We start from the raw sequence: 18,269 nt of genomic DNA, 5'->3' as shown, positions 1-18,269 counted from the left end.
TAACGTTAAAGTAAAGAATTATAAATCCAACGTTAAGTTATTTAACAAATTACACTTCCTTATACTGTATATATAACGGAAGAAAAATATATATAATCGATGAATTAATGAAATAATGTGCAGCAATAATCAGTGTATACTTTGGTAAAGGGCAATGTTACCCAAAGATAATTAACGAAGAAATTAACAAGAAAAATTAAGAAAATAAAACTAAATTAATTAAACTTGAGGACGTTCATCGGGAATGAATCTCTTCCAAAACCAGTGTTGTCTCCAAACATGTTGCATCTCTTCAATGGGAATGTTCTTGGTCTCCGGCAAGAAGTAGTAGATGAAGACGGTCATGACGGCAACAAAAAATGAAAAGAAGATGAACAACCCAAACTTCATATGGCAGAGCATGTTGAGGAATAATTGAGCGATTAGGAATGTCATCAACATGTTTACGGTGACAACAACGGTTTGTCCAGCTGATCGAATCTCCAGAGGAAATATTTCACTCGGCACTAGCCACCCCAGAGGTCCCCATGACCATGCAAATGCAGCAACGTAGCAGCAGATGAAGAGCACTACAAGAATTGCGTACCATTTCGGCAACTCGGTTACGTTTCCAGATACTCCAAATTTCCATCCGATAAAAACTGATACCAGAACCTACATGTAGAAAGAATGTTCTGTTTGTTAAGATTTCTTTATGTAAAGCTTATGGAAGGACTTATTAGATTAGAGCTAGAAATTATTAGATTAGAACTTATAAGAGTAAAGATTTTTTCAGTAAAACTTATAAGAATGGAGATTTCGGGAAAAATAATGCAGCCAAACAGTGAAAAAGTTTCTATAAGCTAATCGAAATTAGCAGACAAACTAGAGATTAAGAACTTTCATTACCTGGAATATGAACAGTTGAATTCCGCCTTCAAGGAACAAAGCCCTTCTGCCCCATAGACTGAAACAAGCGTTGCCAACATGTTGATAATACCAGTAATGAGCGCAGATCCGAGTGAAGCATTGTCTCCGAAACCGATGGTTTTGAACAGCACAGGAGCATAAAACATGACGACATTGATTCCAGTTATTTGTTGAAAGAAAGGAAGGAGAACAGCCAAGATCAACTGTGGTCTATACTGTCTCTTTAGAAGGTTCCTCCATGGATGTTTCACTTGCTTTGATGCTTCACTGGCGGCCAATATATCATTAAACTCCGCCTCGACTTCCTTGTCGGTGACGCCGCGGATACGCTTAAGCATGGCTCGGGCTTTTTCTTTATCACCTTGTTCCAACATGGAGTTTGGGGAGTTGGGGAGAAATAATGCAGAGACGAAGATGAATGCGGCAGGAACCATGGCACCGCCAGGACTGTAGCGCCATCCTTGGCCGCCTTTGATTCTGGGAGTGAAATAGTTAACCAAATTGGCAGCGAATATGCCGATTGTGATGGCTAACTGGAAGACAACATTTAGAGAACCGCGATGCTTGTATGGAGCCATTTCTGATACTTATAATGGTACTGCCTGCAATTGAAATTAATTAAACTAGAGTAAGCATCACAATATCATTAAATTTGATTCGATAAACTAATTCAGAAATATAATTTATTCATATACCTGAATGGAGAAACCAACGCCAAAACCCAACAAAAGCCTACCAACGATTAGCATCCAGATAGCTTGAGCAAAAGCATTGAGAAGAGCTCCAAAGAAAAAGATCAAAACGCCAAGAAGCATAGACATCCTTCTCCCCAATGTTCTCGTCACCCATGATGCAAAAAAGGATGCAACAAGCGCAGCCAAGTACAAAGAAGAAGTAAACATGGTCAAGTTCACATCATTGAACTTGCAGTCTTGATTGGTTGATTTATCTATAGCCTCCTTATGATACACAGATGGGAAAAACTTTTGCAAAAAGGGAGCCATAGAGGTCACCCCACCTAAAAAAAAATTGTAATTCGATTGAAATAAGATAAAAACAAAATAAAATATGTAATTCGGTTGATAATTATATCACAGTTGGGGCCTTACCAGAGATACCAATATCATATCCGAAGATCAAGCCACCGAAAGCCGCAGCAATACAAGTTACCATTACGTAAAGAGTGAGGTAGCCGGGGTATATTTTGTCAGCCTTACTGGCTTCAATGCCGAAACCTCCTGCCATTGTTATGGAAATTGAAGGGGAAGAAACAGAAAAGGATGATGAATTAAGTGTGATGAGAAAAGCTAAATATATATACGTGAGAAAAAGAGAGAAGTAAACAGTGTTGTGGTAAGAGTTGAATGAGTTATTGGTTTCAAGACGATTCGAACTCTTCGTTTTGACGCCTTTTAGCCAAATCCAAACTTTTATCCATTGAATTTATGATTGAATACGTGGTGAACAAGAAATCGAAATTACAGTATATGTAATTTAATCAGAATTATATATGCTAATGTGATAAGAGTTTGAGTAAATTAAAAACATTAAAATTAGAAGGGAAAAAAAAAGAAGTTTGATAACTGGATAAGTATCAAACTATTACATTAAGACTATTAGAAAAAAGATATCACCCGTCTAAACTTCTTTAAATTAAAAAGAATAAATCAATAAATAAGTTTTATGGATAAATATAACAAGAATGGTAAGAGTAAACGACTTTTTTCTACCCAAATAATAGTTTAATGACATTTTTTCATTCACAGACTTTTAAAATATTACTTTATTATCCAAATTTATATTTTGTTTCCTATTTCGATATCACTGCGACCTCACACCACCATCATTCTCTTCTTCGATCATCAGTTACCAAAATCTCTCAAACCTTACTTCCGTCGACCCTGTCAATCGCCCGCAATCGAGCGATTAGGGTTTGCGCAGCTACCTCTCCCAAGTCAAATTCCGATCAATTTCAACCACCAAAAGACTCATCAACCTCCTCTCTTCAAAAGCCCCAACAGCCTAGATCGAGTTTGCTCTCTGTTCGTCATCGAAATATAAATTTAGATAGTAAAATAGTATTTAAAAGTTTGTGGGTGAGAAAATGTCATTAAACCATTATTTGGATGAGAAAAAGTCATTAACTCCAATGTAAACATATAAAGATGTGATCCCAATTTTGTATCCCAAAGTAATGTGATTGTTTGTGTGTGCGTCACCACTATCTTGATTTTAGGATAACGAGAGAAGTGAAAAACATTACTGTAAAAATAGAACTCTCAAAACTATTGCACTCTAAGACAATATTATTCTGTTAATTTATCAAGCTAATACAAATAATGCTCACTGATCTTTCCTAAACTTAATTATTGAGCTAATACAAAACTTATGTTCACTGATCTCTCAACTTTACTAGGTCAAAGTATATACCTCCGAGTCCCTCCTCGATTGTTAATAGGGGTGATCATTAGAGTTTTTATCCGGTCGATAGTTTCAGGGTCTCAAAAGATTAGTTAAGGTACGTATAAACTGGCTCAGACATCTCCCGTCAAAAAAAATTTAAAAAAAAAAAATTTAAAAGTATATAGCTACCAAATTCTTTATAAATTAATTAAGCCATTAATTAGTCTCATGAAAGTGAATAGTTAACTTTGATTTGCAAGTACTTTTCTTGTCAAGTCCGAGATCCATATTGTTGCAGAAGAGGAGGATCTAAGCAGTGAATTCGCACTGTATTGTCATCAACAACCCTTGCTTGTTTTATTAATATTATTATTTATTCATCTGCGTCATGCATATGAGCTAACAGCAGTTTTCATTTCAGAAATTATTTATATATATTAACGATAATTTTACAATATATATATATATATATATACTGGTCTTGAACATCAAACATTTTGTTACTTAAATCCATAGTAAACTTATTGTAGAATTATGAGATAGGATCTTGACACTGCTGTAAGTCAAACGTGATAAGCGACATTCTTGAACACACAGATTGCTTAAAAACTCTCGTCTTCACTTTGTGAATACATTAGAATATATTTACAATTCACGTCAAAATAAGATGAATTGTTTCCGAATTTCTTGCCTGAATAATGTTGAGATTGTAGAGTCAATTTCAATCAAAATTGGTATTACATTATGACATAGGTTTTCTAATACTGTATGTTTCTATGTGTAATTGTTTTTATTTATGAATACAATTAGGAATATGAATATAATTGTATTAGAAATCAAAAATAAAAACTATTAACTTTTAGATTAACTCATGTGATAAAGCAACATATGAGTTTACCCGGCTTAATTATGCTTGGGTTTGTATGTGGGCATTGATGTTTCCAAGCCTATTTCTACACCAATTTATGCTTGTATACCATTAGAATTCACTTCCAATTGAAATTGAGCATGAATGGAAACCAAAGCATTGTCCAAAATGCTGTGACCTTGTCCATGTTTGCCACTCACCTAAGGAGGCACTAAAACCTCTCTCAGGGCCCCAAAGACCCCCCTGCTTGAGCACCAACTCCCCAAATACCATTCGGCCAGAAACTTCTTTGGCTTCTAACCCAGAGGAAGTCCTTCCAGGTGGTGCTCTAATTATTGAAGCTCGTGATCCTTTGCCTTTCAATGCCCTCAAAAGGGGGCGAGCGACCAATTGAGTGACGATTCATCTGTGGATGGTCGGGACGGGTAGTTAGCCATGGTGTTTGTTGCCCACTACAACTTGAATGTCGATGATGCCGAAGTGGATCTCCACTCTTACATGGAGTGGCCCATGCTCTAATCCCAGCACTCTAGACCTCTAGATCCGCCGACATCCAAGGGTAAGAAGAATAAGAAAGAGTGACGATCATAGTTTCTTTCCTTTCCTTTGTTAAGCCTGTGTGCTCCTTTAGGCATTTGTGCCTTTTCTAAGTGTTGGGTTTGAGCTTATATGCTCATTTTTGGGCATCGATGGCTTGTTTGATTTTGGTTCTTGAGCCTTTGTGCTCTTTTGGGAGCTTGTCCCTTGTTCAAGCCTGTGTGCTCTTGTGTTTGGGCCTTTGTGCCTTTGGTGTCTTTTGTTGTTTTCCTTGGCCTTTAAGCCGATCGTGTTTCTTTGTAACATTTATTTTTTTGGTTTATTTTACTTACTTACTTATCAAAAATTAAAAAAAAAAAAAATCTCTTGCATATAGAGCCAGTAACAGACGTGGGGCCTATATGTGGATCCACCACTTATTCAAACCTTCCTTTGTGTTAATGATTAAAGGTTTTGATCTTAGACATATAACGATCTTTTCTCTTGTTTGAGTTTTATGTTAAAAACTTTTTTTTGATGATAGGTGGTGTCACCTTAAGTAATCTGTGGGATCCTATAATTATAGTCTAGGTAAGAGTTTCAATGGCCACCAAAATGAATCAAATTCAAAACCTTTTAAATAATACATTCAAAAATCTTAGTTGACCATTTAGGCACCCAGTGGTGATTTTGTTAAAAACTATGACATCCCAAAAAGTATACAATAACATTTTTGATATAATAATGTTTATTGAATGCGGGGTCAAAGGGACAACTAATTAGGATTACATTCGGGGGTACATATTAAATGCAAAACCAAGGGAGGGAGAGAGAGAGGGGGGGAAGAAGAAGAAAAAGATGGTCAAGTGAATAATCTTAGAAATAGAATTGAAATTATTCTAATTAAATCCATTAGTTAAGTGATAAGGTAAACTTCATGTAACAAATTGGATGATCCTAGACAAGGGAACGTGTGGAACAGTGGAATGGAAAACTGAGGGATTAACCACCACTAGCTGGCTTGATGATAAAATAGCAAGAGGGTCTAACATGGGTTTTTGAGTTCGAGTTCGTCCAGGCACTAATAAGGGTGACCACTGAGGGGATTTACTTGGTCATTCACTTCAGAGCTTTAGGTATTAGTTGAAATACGCATAAACTGGTCTGAACACTTAGTGGTGGATCTAAAATTTCACTCGATGGGGCCAAAAAATAAACTTAAAAAAAAATTAAAACCAATCATAAATATATATATATTTTTTTATTATTACGATAAGCTTCAACAAAAAGTTATAAAAAAACAAATAAATATCTTCAAAAAACACAATTTTTGTAAAAATAAAACAATTTTTCTACTATTGTCCTTGACGAGTTTTTGTATTCTGAAAACGTTGGATAATCATCTCATCGTCAATTGTATCAAACACATCTTTCTCAGTATAGGTGACCAAACAATTATTCATCCATTGATCTCTCATTCGATTGTGTAACCGACTTTTTACAAGATTTATTATAGAAAAAGCCCTTTCGACGGTCGCATTTTTTGCAGCATGACGAAGCTGAAGCATCAACAAACGAAATCATGCAGCACATGCAGCATGATGGAGCTGAAGCATCAACGAATGAATTTGTTACTTAGTTAGTCTGTTATCAAGTTAGTTAGCAGTTAGTTAGCAGTTTGATAACTGTAATTAGTTAATCTGTTTAAGTTTGTTAAATAGTAGTTAGAAGTTTGTTAGTAGTTAGCAGTCCGTTAATCCAGCTCAGCTAAGATAAGAGTTGGCTATCAATAAACACATTGTATATAAGGGACTAAGCTACTATAACTTTGTTTTTTAATTCTGTAAAATCATTGATTCTTAAATGAAAAAGTATTTTTCTCAGAATCATTTCAGAATCAGTTTTGTCATGGTATCAGAGCTTCATTAAAGCAAATTTTTTTTCTTTTACATCCATTACACTTCTGCATTCACAATGACTACTTCAACAAATGAAGATTCCACCAGTTTTTCCAGTCCTTATTATCTGCACCCTAACGAAAATCCTGCTGTAGTTTTAGTCTCTCCAGTTCTCACTAATTACCATTCCTGGAAGCGAGCTATGAAAATGGCTCTATTGTCAAAGAACAAGCTGAAATTTGTAGATGGCACAATCAAAGCACCCTCCAGTACAGATTCTCTATTTTAAGTCTGGGAAAGATGCAATACAATGGTATTATCTTGGCTCACTCATTCACTTTCTCCATCAATTACCAATAGCATATTATGGATTGATAAAGCATATGATGTATGGACTGACCTTCATGAAAGATTTTCCCAAGGAGATATTTTCAGAATTTCAGATTTGCAAGAAGAAATCTACAGCTTTAAGCAAGGAGATAAAAATGTAAGTGATTACTTCACTGAATTAAAAATCCTTTGGGATGAATTAATGATCTTCAGACCTCTTCCATTATGCACATGTTCCACTCCTTGTTCTTGTGGAATCTTGAACACTTTTAAAACCTATCGAAACAATGACTATGTAAGAGACAGTCTTAAGGGCTTGAATGACTCTTTCACTGTTGTAAAATCACAAATCATGCTGATGGATCCTCTGCCTTCCATAAACAAGGTTTTCTCTTTAGTTGTTCAACAAGAAAGACAATTGAGTTTGGGAGGTGCCAAGGTATTCGTAAATAGATCTGATCGAGAAAGTGCTCAGTTCCCTTCAAAATCCCAGCAACAATTTCAACAGCAGAGTGTTCAGTCTTCCAAGTACCAACAAGGCAGAAAGTATACTCAATCTTCTGGTGGAGGGGATAATCGCTTTTGCACCTACTGTGGTAAGCCAAGACACACAATAGAAACATGCTATAAAAAGCATGGCTACCCACCAGGATACAAGCCTAGGAATTCTACTGCCCACAATGTAGTTGCCACAGAAGAAAACAATAACACTGAAGGTCTGCAGATACATTCTGATATGCCAAGTTCAAACCAAGAACACTCTGGTTCTACTGTTTACTTTACTCCACAACAATATCAACAACTATTGGCTCTACTACAACCAGCAAATTCTGCTCAACCTTCACATACTACCAACCAAGTTGTGTCACAACCCCATCAGCCAACATTAATCCCACATTTTTCTTCCACATCAGGTACTCATTTAGCTTTATCATGTACCTCTAAATCTCCATTATGGATAGTAGATACTGGAGCCACTGATCACATTACACACTCTTTATCATGTTTTGACACTTACAAACAAATTAAACCAATCTTAGTCACTTTACCAAATGGCTCGAAAATCACTGGCCAATATGCTGGAACAGTCTGCCTAAATAACCAACTTATTCTCACAGATGTATTATACTTGCCTGAATTTTCTTTCAACCTTATCTCTGTAACCAAACTTAAACAGATTAACTAATTACAGTTATCAAACTGCTAACTAACTGTTAACTAACTTGATAACAGACTAACTAAGTAACAGATTCATTCGTTGATGCTTCAGCTCCATCATGCTGCATGTGCTGCATGATTTCGTTCGTTGATGCTTCAGCTTCATCATGCTGCAAGAGCATTCGTAACTGGTAAAACCAATGCAAGTTTCACAAGCTTATACATCAACGGACATAAAATGTCTTTTTTAAACCGAACTAAATTCTTAGTCAAATCACAAATTCCTTATAACTCAGCAAATGCATCACAAGAATGTATATCAATAACATAAACCTCAGTCTGGTTCTCAAGTATCATCAACTCAAATGCAGAAAAATGCCAAACCTATTCTTCTCTCTCTTCTCTTTTTCCTTTGCTTCTTCTTTATTATGGTTTTTTTTCTTTCTTTCTTCATTTTGAGCAAACAACCCAGATTATATATAAAACAACTTCTTTAAATTATGAAACAACTTCAAAATTCTCTTATTCTCACCATGACCTCATTACATCAGCTTTCTATTGTAAAAATGCCCAAATTTATCCCCTCAGTTGCATACAAACCTAGTAGCTCTAATTTATTTCATTTTCACTTATAATATAACTTTTGAAAATTAACAGATCCTCTTATATAAAAATAAAAATCACAAAAAATATATAATATATATATTAGGATTAAAAACGGATTTTACAAAAGTAAAATCCAAACTTACTGTAGGAATCCTTCCGTTCTCAAAATTTCAAAATTATAAGGGACAAAATTTAAATAAATATGAAATCTAAATTCAAAAATCGTGGTCCCCACTCGTCATTTATTGAATCCGCCATTGTGGACACTTCCACCGCCCAAAAAATAAAAGGACTCGAGATTCCTCAAAATTGAAGTCAATCTCTTCTAATAATTTAGGCATTACTCACTTGTATCATTTTAAAAAAAACAAAGGCGGAAAACAAAATTCTGTAACTTTCAATATTTAAAAAAAAAAAATCTATATCTATAGATAAGTGGTCTAATTTATCTATTTATTTTAATTTATCCTTCAAGGATATTCTAAAAAAAAAAGTTATGAATACTCTATTAAATAATTTAAATTTTCAATTACAATTACATGGAAATAATTTTGTAAGTTGCCTAAAAAAATTATAATGTGTTTTCATAAGTTAGATGAGGAGTGTTAATAGCACTCGTTTTCACACTCCATTTGATATATGTACAAAGGACGTATAAATGGAAAAAGATAAAAAAAGCTTTCTAAGATAAGTTATATTTTAGATCAATAATATTAGGTTCATAATATTCTCTCATATCATCTCCAACCACATATACCAAATTGGTATAGCTTTCATACTATTTTACTATTGTATTTCTAATTTATTGCATCAAATATTATATAAAAAATAATATATTTTTCTATTAATTCTCAACAATTAATTTATTTTACTAGTTATTTTTGTATATATTAATTAAAATTGGGATAATATTTTTATTAATTAATAAAAACTTTGAAAACTATACTAATTTAATAAAATTAAGCATTTAATAAATCAAATAAACATTACATTTAATATAAAAAAAATATTACATGTAATATAAATGGCACCAAAAAAAAAAAAAAACACAAAAGTAAAATTCTATATTGATATTATATAATTATTACGAATTTATTATTATAAATATAATATGAATAATAATCAAATTAACATAAATACAAATTAAATAACAAAAATAAAGAAATAAAATATATTTTGTGGTGGATGAATGGTGTTGGCTTTTGGTGTATGGTTGGAGCAAAATTTTGACTCCATACACCAAAATGGTGTCCTCTTAGAGATGCCCTCACAACCTCCGACATGACAATTTGTTATTAGTTGACTTGTAAATAGGTAAATGGGACCCATACAAACAAACAGAACTTATTTTACAAGCTAACCAATGACAATTGGTCATGTCGGGAGTTGTGAGATAGGATTGTAAGATTGAGTTGCGGATCTAATATTACTCATTCAAGATTTTGAGAAGAAAAAAAAGTGTTCTACATAACTTCACATGTCGACTACTTTATTGCATGGTACAAGACAAATTGAGGGTAAAATAGTCTTTGTGCTTCATTATATTTGAGAAATTAACCGTCAACAACTTTCTCAATTTGACTATTAGACTCATTAGAGGGGTCTAAGTGCTACTTTTCAAAAGTTCTAGATCTCGTATTTTTATCAAATTTTCCCCAAAATAATTTAATTTGGCGCTCCTGGATCCCTCCCACACATTTTGATCACTCTCAAATTTCTCCCGCCATTTGATCTGCAAGAAGAGGGAAACTTAAAATGGACCGATTCCAGATTTAAATAGTCCCGAAAAATTTGTAGCAGTGTCCTAGAAAACATTTTCATGGGAAAAATGGCTGTGGCTTCAAGTTCTGCTTCCAACCCCAGTTGTTCTCCTTCTAAGGATGTCAAAGTAATCAAGAGAACCAAGTCCCCAGGAGTTCGCGTCGTAGGTGGAAGAATCTATGATTCTGAGAATGGAAAGACTTGTCACCAGGTTCATTTTATTTTCTCACTCCCTTATAAATTGACATTCGAATAACCCATAATAGAATTGAAAGTTTGAGGTTGGTATTTTGTTCTATGATGCTTGGGATCTGAGAAGCAGTAGTTTGAATTCAGTTTATACCAATTACCCACTATTTTCTTCGTCTGTTTTGTGAGAATTTGTGGGAAATTATAGAAGCGACGGTTTGTATCTCAGTAATTTTTTGTTTGGTAGCTCAGATATAAAATTTTGCTCTTCAAATTGTGACCAGTTCAAATATATGGGGTTTCTTTGCTTTGGTTTTCGTCTCTAGATATTATTTTCTTTTATATTCTGTTCGGTGGATAGAAAATGTAGTGAAAAAGAAAGTGTCCAGTCATTGTATTTTGATTTTTTAGAACTGAGTACAAAGAATTCTCTACTCATCTTTGATTAATTGATTTGTTGGGGCTATACAATGATCGCCATAGAGACATTAAGCTATTTTTTGCAACAATATCCATTTAATTGATTTCTCTTTAATTTTCTTTTCTCAATCACTGGGATATATAGTTATTGTTTAGGAAAGAATTGTAAATGGACCATAGTAGTTGTTTTACTGATATTTTATGTTGATCAACTGTTGAAGTGCCGGCAAAAAACAAGGGATTTTATGGCAGATTGTAAGAGTCAAAAGAGGGACAAACAATGCACAATTAAGTTCTGCCACAAATGCCTCCTAAACAGGTATGATTTAGCATTGTAATTCTTCTAGGTACTTTTTAATGGATAAGTTTAGTGGGTATTTTTTCATAAGAGTGTTTTCTTGATCTTGATGAATACTTTTTGGTGAATTTGAAATTAGATATGGAGAGAAAGCAGAAGATGTGGCACTGTTGGTTGACTGGAAATGCCCCAAGTGTAGAGACATTTGCAATTGTAGCTGCTGCATGTGAGTGCAATGGCATTGTATAATTATCTTTTTGGTTGTTGATTTGTATTGTTAGTGTTTGGCTGGGTCTAATTGGTTATGTGCTTTTAGGAAGAAAAAAGGTCAAAAACCCACTGGTCAACTGTTTTATACTGCCAAAGCAACTGGGTTTTCCTCTGTTTCCGAAATGCTACAAATTAAAGGACACGATAATTTGAATCATGAAAAGAAGATTGCTGAAGACATGGTTGTTTCGCCGAAAAAGTCTGGCACCCCAAAGAAGGTTGTTTAGTATATTACTTTTTTATAGCTTTATTATGCAGCTGAATTTCAGCTTTTCCTTTTTTGGATTGATGAAATTTATTATTTCTACATGTTTTAATGTAAATCCATGCTTTTGACAGGGGTCTGTACCTGCTTCATTACCAAATCCAGGAAAGGAAAATTCTTTTGATGGAAAGTGTGACTCTAACTTGAATTCTCTGAACAAAACCGTTTTAATGAATGAGAAAAAATCTAAGAAAATGAAACGAGAAGGATTAAAGGAAATCAGTAATAGCAATGGGGATGTTTCTTCAAAAAAGAGATCTTCAAAAAAGCCTAAGATTTCTGAGGAAATTGCTAATAAAGAAACGTCAAAAGTTTGTCAAGAAAATTCTGAGAAAAAGAAGCTTAAAGTCTCCAAGGAGATTTCTAAGATTAAGAAGCCTGAGTTTTCTGAGAAGATTTCTAAGAAAGAAATTGGGATTCTTGAGACTGATAGTGGGAAGAAGAAAACTTCAAAGACCCCTAAAATTTCTGAGNTATTACTCATTCAAGATTTTGAGAAAAAAATGTGTTATAAATAACTTCACATGTCGACTACTTTATTGCATGGTACAAGACAAATTGAGGGTAAAATAGTCTTTGTACTTCATTATATTTGAGAAATTAACCATCAACAACTTTCTCAATTTAACTATTAGACTCATTAGAGGGGTCTAAGTGCTACTTTTCAAAAGTTCTAGATCTCGTATTTTTATCAAATTTTCCCCAAAATAATTTAATTTGGCGCTCCCGGATCCCTCCCACACATTTTGATTACTCTCAAATTTCTCCCGCCATTTGATCTGCAAGAAGAGGGAAACTTAAAATGGACCGATTCCAGATTTAAATAGTCCCGAAAAATTTGTAGCAGTGTCCTAGAAAACATTTTCATGGGAAAAATGGCTGTGGCTTCAAGTTCTGCTTCCAACCCCAGTTGTTCTCCTTCTAAGGATGTCAAAGTAATCAAGAGAACCAAGTCCCCAGGAGTTCGCGTCGTAGGTGGAAGAATCTATGATTCTGAGAATGGAAAGACTTGTCACCAGGTTCATTTTATTTTCTCACTCCCTTATAAATTGACATTCGAATAACCCATAATAGAATTGAAAGTTTGAGGTTGGTATTTTGTTCTATGATGCTTGGGATCTGAGAAGCAGTAGTTTGAATTCAGTTTATACCAATTACCCACTATTTTCTTCGTCTGTTTTGTGAGAATTTGTGGGAAATTATAGAAGCGACGGTTTGTATCTCAGTAATTTTTTGTTTGGTAGCTCAGATATAAAATTTTGCTCTTCAAATTGTGACCAGTTCAAATATATGGGGTTTCTTTGCTTTGGTTTTCGTCTCTAGATATTATTTTCTTTTATATTCTGTTCGGTGGATAGAAAATGTAGTGAAAAAGAAAGTGTCCAGTCATTGTATTTTGATTTTTTAGAACTGAGTACAAAGAATTCTCTACTCATCTTTGATTAATTGATTTGTTGGGGCTATACAATGATCGCCATAGAGACATTAAGCTATTTTTTGCAACAATATCCATTTAATTGATTTCTCTTTAATTTTCTTTTCTCAATCACTGGGATATATAGTTATTGTTTAGGAAAGAATTGTAAATGGACCATAGTAGTTGTTTTACTGATATTTTATGTTGATCAACTGTTGAAGTGCCGGCAAAAAACAAGGGATTTTATGGCAGATTGTAAGAGTCAAAAGAGGGACAAACAATGCACAATTAAGTTCTGCCACAAATGCCTCCTAAACAGGTATGATTTAGCATTGTAATTCTTCTAGGTACTTTTTAATGGATAAGTTTAGTGGGTATTTTTTCATAAGAGTGTTTTCTTGATCTTGATGAATACTTTTTGGTGAATTTGAAATTAGATATGGAGAGAAAGCAGAAGATGTGGCACTGTTGGTTGACTGGAAATGCCCCAAGTGTAGAGACATTTGCAATTGTAGCTGCTGCATGTGAGTGCAATGGCATTGTATAATTATCTTTTTGGTTGTTGATTTGTATTGTTAGTGTTTGGCTGGGTCTAATTGGTTATGTGCTTTTAGGAAGAAAAAAGGTCAAAAACCCACTGGTCAACTGTTTTATACTGCCAAAGCAACTGGGTTTTCCTCTGTTTCCGAAATGCTACAAATTAAAGGACACGATAATTTGAATCATGAAAAGAAGATTGCTGAAGACATGGTTGTTTCGCCGAAAAAGTCTGGCACCCCAAAGAAGGTTGTTTAGTATATTACTTTTTTATAGCTTTATTATGCAGCTGAATTTCAGCTTTTCCTTTTTTGGATTGATGAAATTTATTATTTCTACATGTTTTAATGTAAATCCATGCTTTTGACAGGGGTCTGTACCTGCTTCATTACCAAATCCAGGAAAGGAAAATTCTTTTGATGGAAAGTGTGACTCTAACTTGAATTCTCTGAACAAAACTGTTTTAATGAATGAGAAAAAATCTAAGAAAATGAAACGAGAAGGATTAAAGGAAATCAGTAATAGCAATGGGGATGTTTCTTCAAAAAAAAGATCTTCAAAAAAGCCTAAGATTTCTGAGGAAATTGCTAGTAAAGAAACGTCAAAAGTTTGTCAGGAAAATTCTGAGAAAAAGAAGCTTAAAGTCTCCAAGGAGATTTCTAAGATTAAGAAGCCTGAGTTTTCTGAGAAGATTTCTAAGAAAGAAATTGGGATTCTTGAGACTGATAGTGGGAAGAAGAAAACTTCAAAGACCCCTAAAATTTCTGAGGAAATTGCTAAGAAAGAAAAAATTAGAGTTTCAGAGAAGATTTCTAAGATTAGAAAACCTAAGAACTCTGGAATTTTGAAAAAAGAAGTGGACAAAAATGACAGTGAAGGTGGTGGTTTTGTGAAGAAAAAGGATTGTAAGACGTCGGTTTTAAAGAATGATTCCCTGAATCTAATCCCAGAGGAAGGAAACTGTAATTCAAATCATGAGAATGTAAGAGTTCCAGGTGGTGTTGAAAATGGTAATGCTGGACCCAAGGTGAAGACAGTTTTTGATTCTCGCAACATCAAAAAGTCTGCTACAGAACTTCAGAACCAAAAATTTGCTGCTGATATTCAACTGCCCAAGGGTGCCAGCTTAACAACTGTAGCTGGAATTGAGCTAGATTCTGAAGACGTTGGCCATGCATTACAATTCTTAGAATTTTGTGCAGCTTTTGGAAAGGTATGTTTGAGTGGGGCTCTGCTTTCTTGGGAAAATAGTATCATTGTGCATGTTTTGCAATAATATTGATTGTCAAAGATAGTTCAAATTTTTATCATAAGATTGATGGTTAGCTTTTATAAGATTATCAAGGATTTATTGGCAAAAATATCTTTAACATTGTTTCATAATTTTCTTCAGAAGTCGGGACAACACAACTCGGTCTTTTCTGTTTGTTTTCCCTTCAATTTATTGTTTCATTTCTGGGAGTTCCTTCTTCTTTTTCCCTGAAACTAAAACTTTTCCTATTATTTTCATATTAACCTAGCCAGGCATCTCTAATTTGGCAATTTTTCTTTTCTCATGTTTGTTATGTTATTAGGTTCTTGGTTTGAAGAAAGGACAAGCTGAGTGTATTGTTAAAGAATTGATTTGTGGGCGAAGTAGGCGCCATGGGCAATACTTTCCAATAGTCCAAATTCATATCAAATTGTTGTCTTTGATACTAAAGGATATGGGAGAAGAGTATAAATTGTTCCCTTGAAATTTGTTTATAAACTTTATTGCTTTTGCTTGTGTGGGGTTGGGATAGTAACTGTCTGCATTGTTTACTGTTTAGGTCTCCATCGTTAAGTTCAACAAGTAGAAAAAATTCATGGTTGCAGGCTCTCAGGAAATGCGTATCTGAATCCAAATGTGTGTTGAATGATATTCCTTCTGATTGTTTCGGTGATGGTGATGATGGATATGATAAGTTAGACAATTTGAAAAAGCTCAAGCTCTTGAACTTTTTATGTGATGAAGCTCTGGGCACTAGGTAAGTAAATAAGAATGTAGTGAGAATGTGAGATTCAGTAGATATTATGAACTAAAAGCTTTTTTCTTCCATTAAAGTATAACACCAAATGCTTTGAGTTCATTTTTTATTAAATTCATTGCAGATCCCTAAGGAGTTGGATTGATGATCAAAATTCAAAATATGTTGAAAAAGCGAAAGCAACCAGAGAAAATGTTGTTGCAGCAAAGGATAAGGTGACACAAGGGCTTAGGCATGCTTATTTTGGCTGAAGGAGTGCTGATATTGCAGTGATAGTGGTATAATTAACTTTTTTTTTTTTTTCTTTTTCTAATACAGGAGAAACGTTTGAAACAGAAATTGCAAGATGAGGTTGCTAAAGCAGTTATTGCTAAACATGGTGCTCCATTGTCTATTTCTGAGCATGAAGCTATTGTTTCAGAAATAAAAAGCGAAGCAGCTCAAGCACATTCGGAGATGCTGGAGGCAATGGGCATGGTACCCCAGAGTATGTTCAGGATTTCTGTAATTATTTCTTTTAGTTATCTGATACATTCTTTTTAGATCTCACTTTCTATTTACTTATTTTAACAGTAAGGACCTAAGGAGATTACATGCTTTCTTTTTGTTTTTCACTGTTTTAGTATAGGAAATTGAACAACCTTCTGATTTTGTAAAATATGCTAATATGTGATGGGGAAATTTTCAGAATATCATTCTAAAAGACACGATTTCCGCTTTCAAACTGTGAGAAGAAAGAATTGGTCAGGATATCAATTAAATTGGAGATTTCAGTATTAAAACATTATTTATTTTTAAATTCCAGTTTACGATGCATGCTTTTTTGCAGTATTTCTTATGCCATTTTGTGATAAAACTTGAAGCCAAAAACATATTGGTGGACTAAAGGAGCTTAGCCAAGTTTCTGACTTGTTTCAAATTATTGTCAACTGATGGTCGCAATCTGCATGACCAATCATAACTAAGTTTTGTGCTACCAAGGTTTTTCTGATGTATACATTATACATCTAAATATTTATGTATATAGGTGCATTAGTACATGTACATGTTTATGTAGTATTCTGACCATTGCTTACAATCACTGTAGAGAGACAAAGGTCTGATGCTGTTAGAACAGAGCCTATTTTACTGGAAGATGGCAGTTGTGCAACTCGTGCCTTTTGGAAATTGAAAGGCTACAGTGGTGAACAACATATTTTGCTTCAAGGTTAGTATAATACGTAATGGTGTTGACCAGATTTGAAAGTTATTGGTTTCTGCTTTGAGTGTATGAATTTGAAAGTTATCATTTTTCTTTTCGTTTTACTTCAATGAACAGATTTGAAGGGAGCCCTGGATGCAGTTTCACTCAATGAAAAATGGTTTACCTATGATGTTGACCAGAAACCAGAAATTGAGAAATATATCTCTTCATTAAGGTCAGTTTATTAATGGTTTATAGGCCAAAATGAAAACTGATTTGCCTTTGTTTCTTTCTTTCTCTTTTTGTCAAAACCATTGTGACACGATTTCATTAAAAGATTATACAGAAGCAGAAACCCTTTGGAAATTTATTTACACAATTAGTTGTCAACTCCCGCAAAAGTATGAGGATTTTTTATTAAGCTTACAGGACATTTTTGTACCTGCAGAATTATTGCAATAGCAATAAGCATTTAGAAAACATGTACATATCTGCAGTTAGATAAATTCATGAAGGAATTTTCTGAACATCTGATTATGATTATTATCATCCCATGGATGTTCTTTACTTGCTGATATGTTTTGCCATTTTTAATCTCCCTTTTGCTTACTTTCCAGCGCAAAAAGGCTTCGGATTCAAAAAGTTACTGACGTTGTTGACTAAGAATGGGAATGGGAATGATGAGACAAACTCATAGCATAGTTCAGTTGATTAAAACATGTCATCTTCAAAGTCCTTGATGATCAAGGCAATATATCATTATATAATGTTTAATGTTTTTTTTTTTTTTGTGATTGAGGGTGTTCGAATCAGTTTGTACGTGTCTTAACAAATCTCTCAGGCTCTAAAGGCAATATATCATCATGTAATGTTTTATGTTGTATTTTGTAAATGTACTATATTCGATGATTCAATGTTACAATTTTACATTAGAGATGTAATTGTTTTTATTTTTTATGGACCGCACTAAAATAATTAAGGATTTTTGGGTTTGATTGAAATTTCCATAGCATATAATATTGTAATTTTCAAAATTTAATTGTTATATTTTGTAAATATAAATATGTATTTCTGTGTATTTGTCGTCGTGGCGTATCTATTTCTATATCCTTTTAAAAAGGAAACGGCAATAAATTTCCTTTAATGCCCTTAAGTATTAATATCGAGATTTAGGAAACAAATTATTTAAATTAAATTAAATTTTGGCCATAAACATAGCGACACGTAATCTG

At 33.8% G+C, this 18,269-nt stretch overlaps 2 protein-coding genes and 1 pseudogene across 3 annotated transcripts; 2 read left to right on the top strand and 1 right to left on the bottom strand.

Annotated features, from left to right (window-relative positions):
• Window positions 1-208: 208 nt before the first annotated feature.
• LOC116113842 lies at window positions 209-2,154 on the bottom strand (annotated as a pseudogene).
• Window positions 2,155-10,407: 8,253 nt separating this feature from the next.
• On the top strand, window positions 10,408-11,586 carry LOC116113853 (cell division cycle-associated protein 7-like). Its single transcript, XM_031400014.1, has 3 exons — window positions 10,408-10,660; window positions 11,280-11,377; window positions 11,496-11,586. Exons 1-3 carry the CDS (start codon window positions 10,508-10,510, stop codon window positions 11,584-11,586), a joined length of 342 nt encoding a protein of 113 aa, XP_031255874.1. The 5' UTR covers window positions 10,408-10,507.
• Window positions 11,587-12,631: 1,045 nt separating this feature from the next.
• Window positions 12,632-17,973, top strand: LOC116113852. 2 transcript variants are annotated; one of them, XM_031400012.1, is made up of 12 exons: window positions 12,632-12,910; window positions 13,530-13,627; window positions 13,746-13,832; window positions 13,923-14,094; window positions 14,216-15,058; window positions 15,420-15,562; window positions 15,657-15,854; window positions 15,979-16,069; window positions 16,173-16,341; window positions 16,942-17,061; window positions 17,173-17,272; window positions 17,655-17,973. In XM_031400012.1, exons 1-12 carry the CDS (start codon window positions 12,758-12,760, stop codon window positions 17,698-17,700), a joined length of 2,220 nt encoding a protein of 739 aa, XP_031255872.1. In that variant the 5' UTR covers window positions 12,632-12,757; the 3' UTR covers window positions 17,701-17,973. The 2 variants fall into 2 exon arrangements, with proteins under 2 accessions (XP_031255872.1, XP_031255873.1); XM_031400013.1 differs by lacking the exon at window positions 15,420-15,562 and having other exon boundaries at window positions 15,703-15,854.
• Window positions 17,974-18,269: the final 296 nt, after the last annotated feature.

Source organism: Pistacia vera, unplaced genomic scaffold (assembly GCF_008641045.1).
Source record: "Pistacia vera cultivar Batoury unplaced genomic scaffold, PisVer_v2 Contig691, whole genome shotgun sequence".
Taxonomy (NCBI): Eukaryota; Viridiplantae; Streptophyta; class Magnoliopsida; order Sapindales; family Anacardiaceae; genus Pistacia; species Pistacia vera.
Note: the sequence above shows the minus strand (reverse complement) of the source record. Positions and strands in the feature narration are given on the sequence as shown.

What these genes read in the sequence shown, in the direction of transcription:
- LOC116113853 (XM_031400014.1), top strand. Translation starts at nt 10,508, where the DNA reads ATGGGAAAAATGGCTGTGGCTTCAAGTTCTGCTTCCAACCCCAGTTGT. An exon ending in ATGGAAAGACTTGTCACCAG is followed by an intron (nt 10,661 to 11,279) that starts GTTCATTTTATT and finishes CAACTGTTGAAG; the next exon opens with TGCCGGCAAAAAACAAGGGA. An exon ending in CACAAATGCCTCCTAAACAG is followed by an intron (nt 11,378 to 11,495) that starts GTATGATTTAGC and finishes ATTTGAAATTAG; the next exon opens with ATATGGAGAGAAAGCAGAAG.
- LOC116113852 (XM_031400012.1), top strand. Translation starts at nt 12,758, where the DNA reads ATGGGAAAAATGGCTGTGGCTTCAAGTTCTGCTTCCAACCCCAGTTGT. An exon ending in CACAAATGCCTCCTAAACAG is followed by an intron (nt 13,628 to 13,745) that starts GTATGATTTAGC and finishes ATTTGAAATTAG; the next exon opens with ATATGGAGAGAAAGCAGAAG. An exon ending in AATGGGCATGGTACCCCAGA is followed by an intron (nt 16,342 to 16,941) that starts GTATGTTCAGGA and finishes CAATCACTGTAG; the next exon opens with AGAGACAAAGGTCTGATGCT.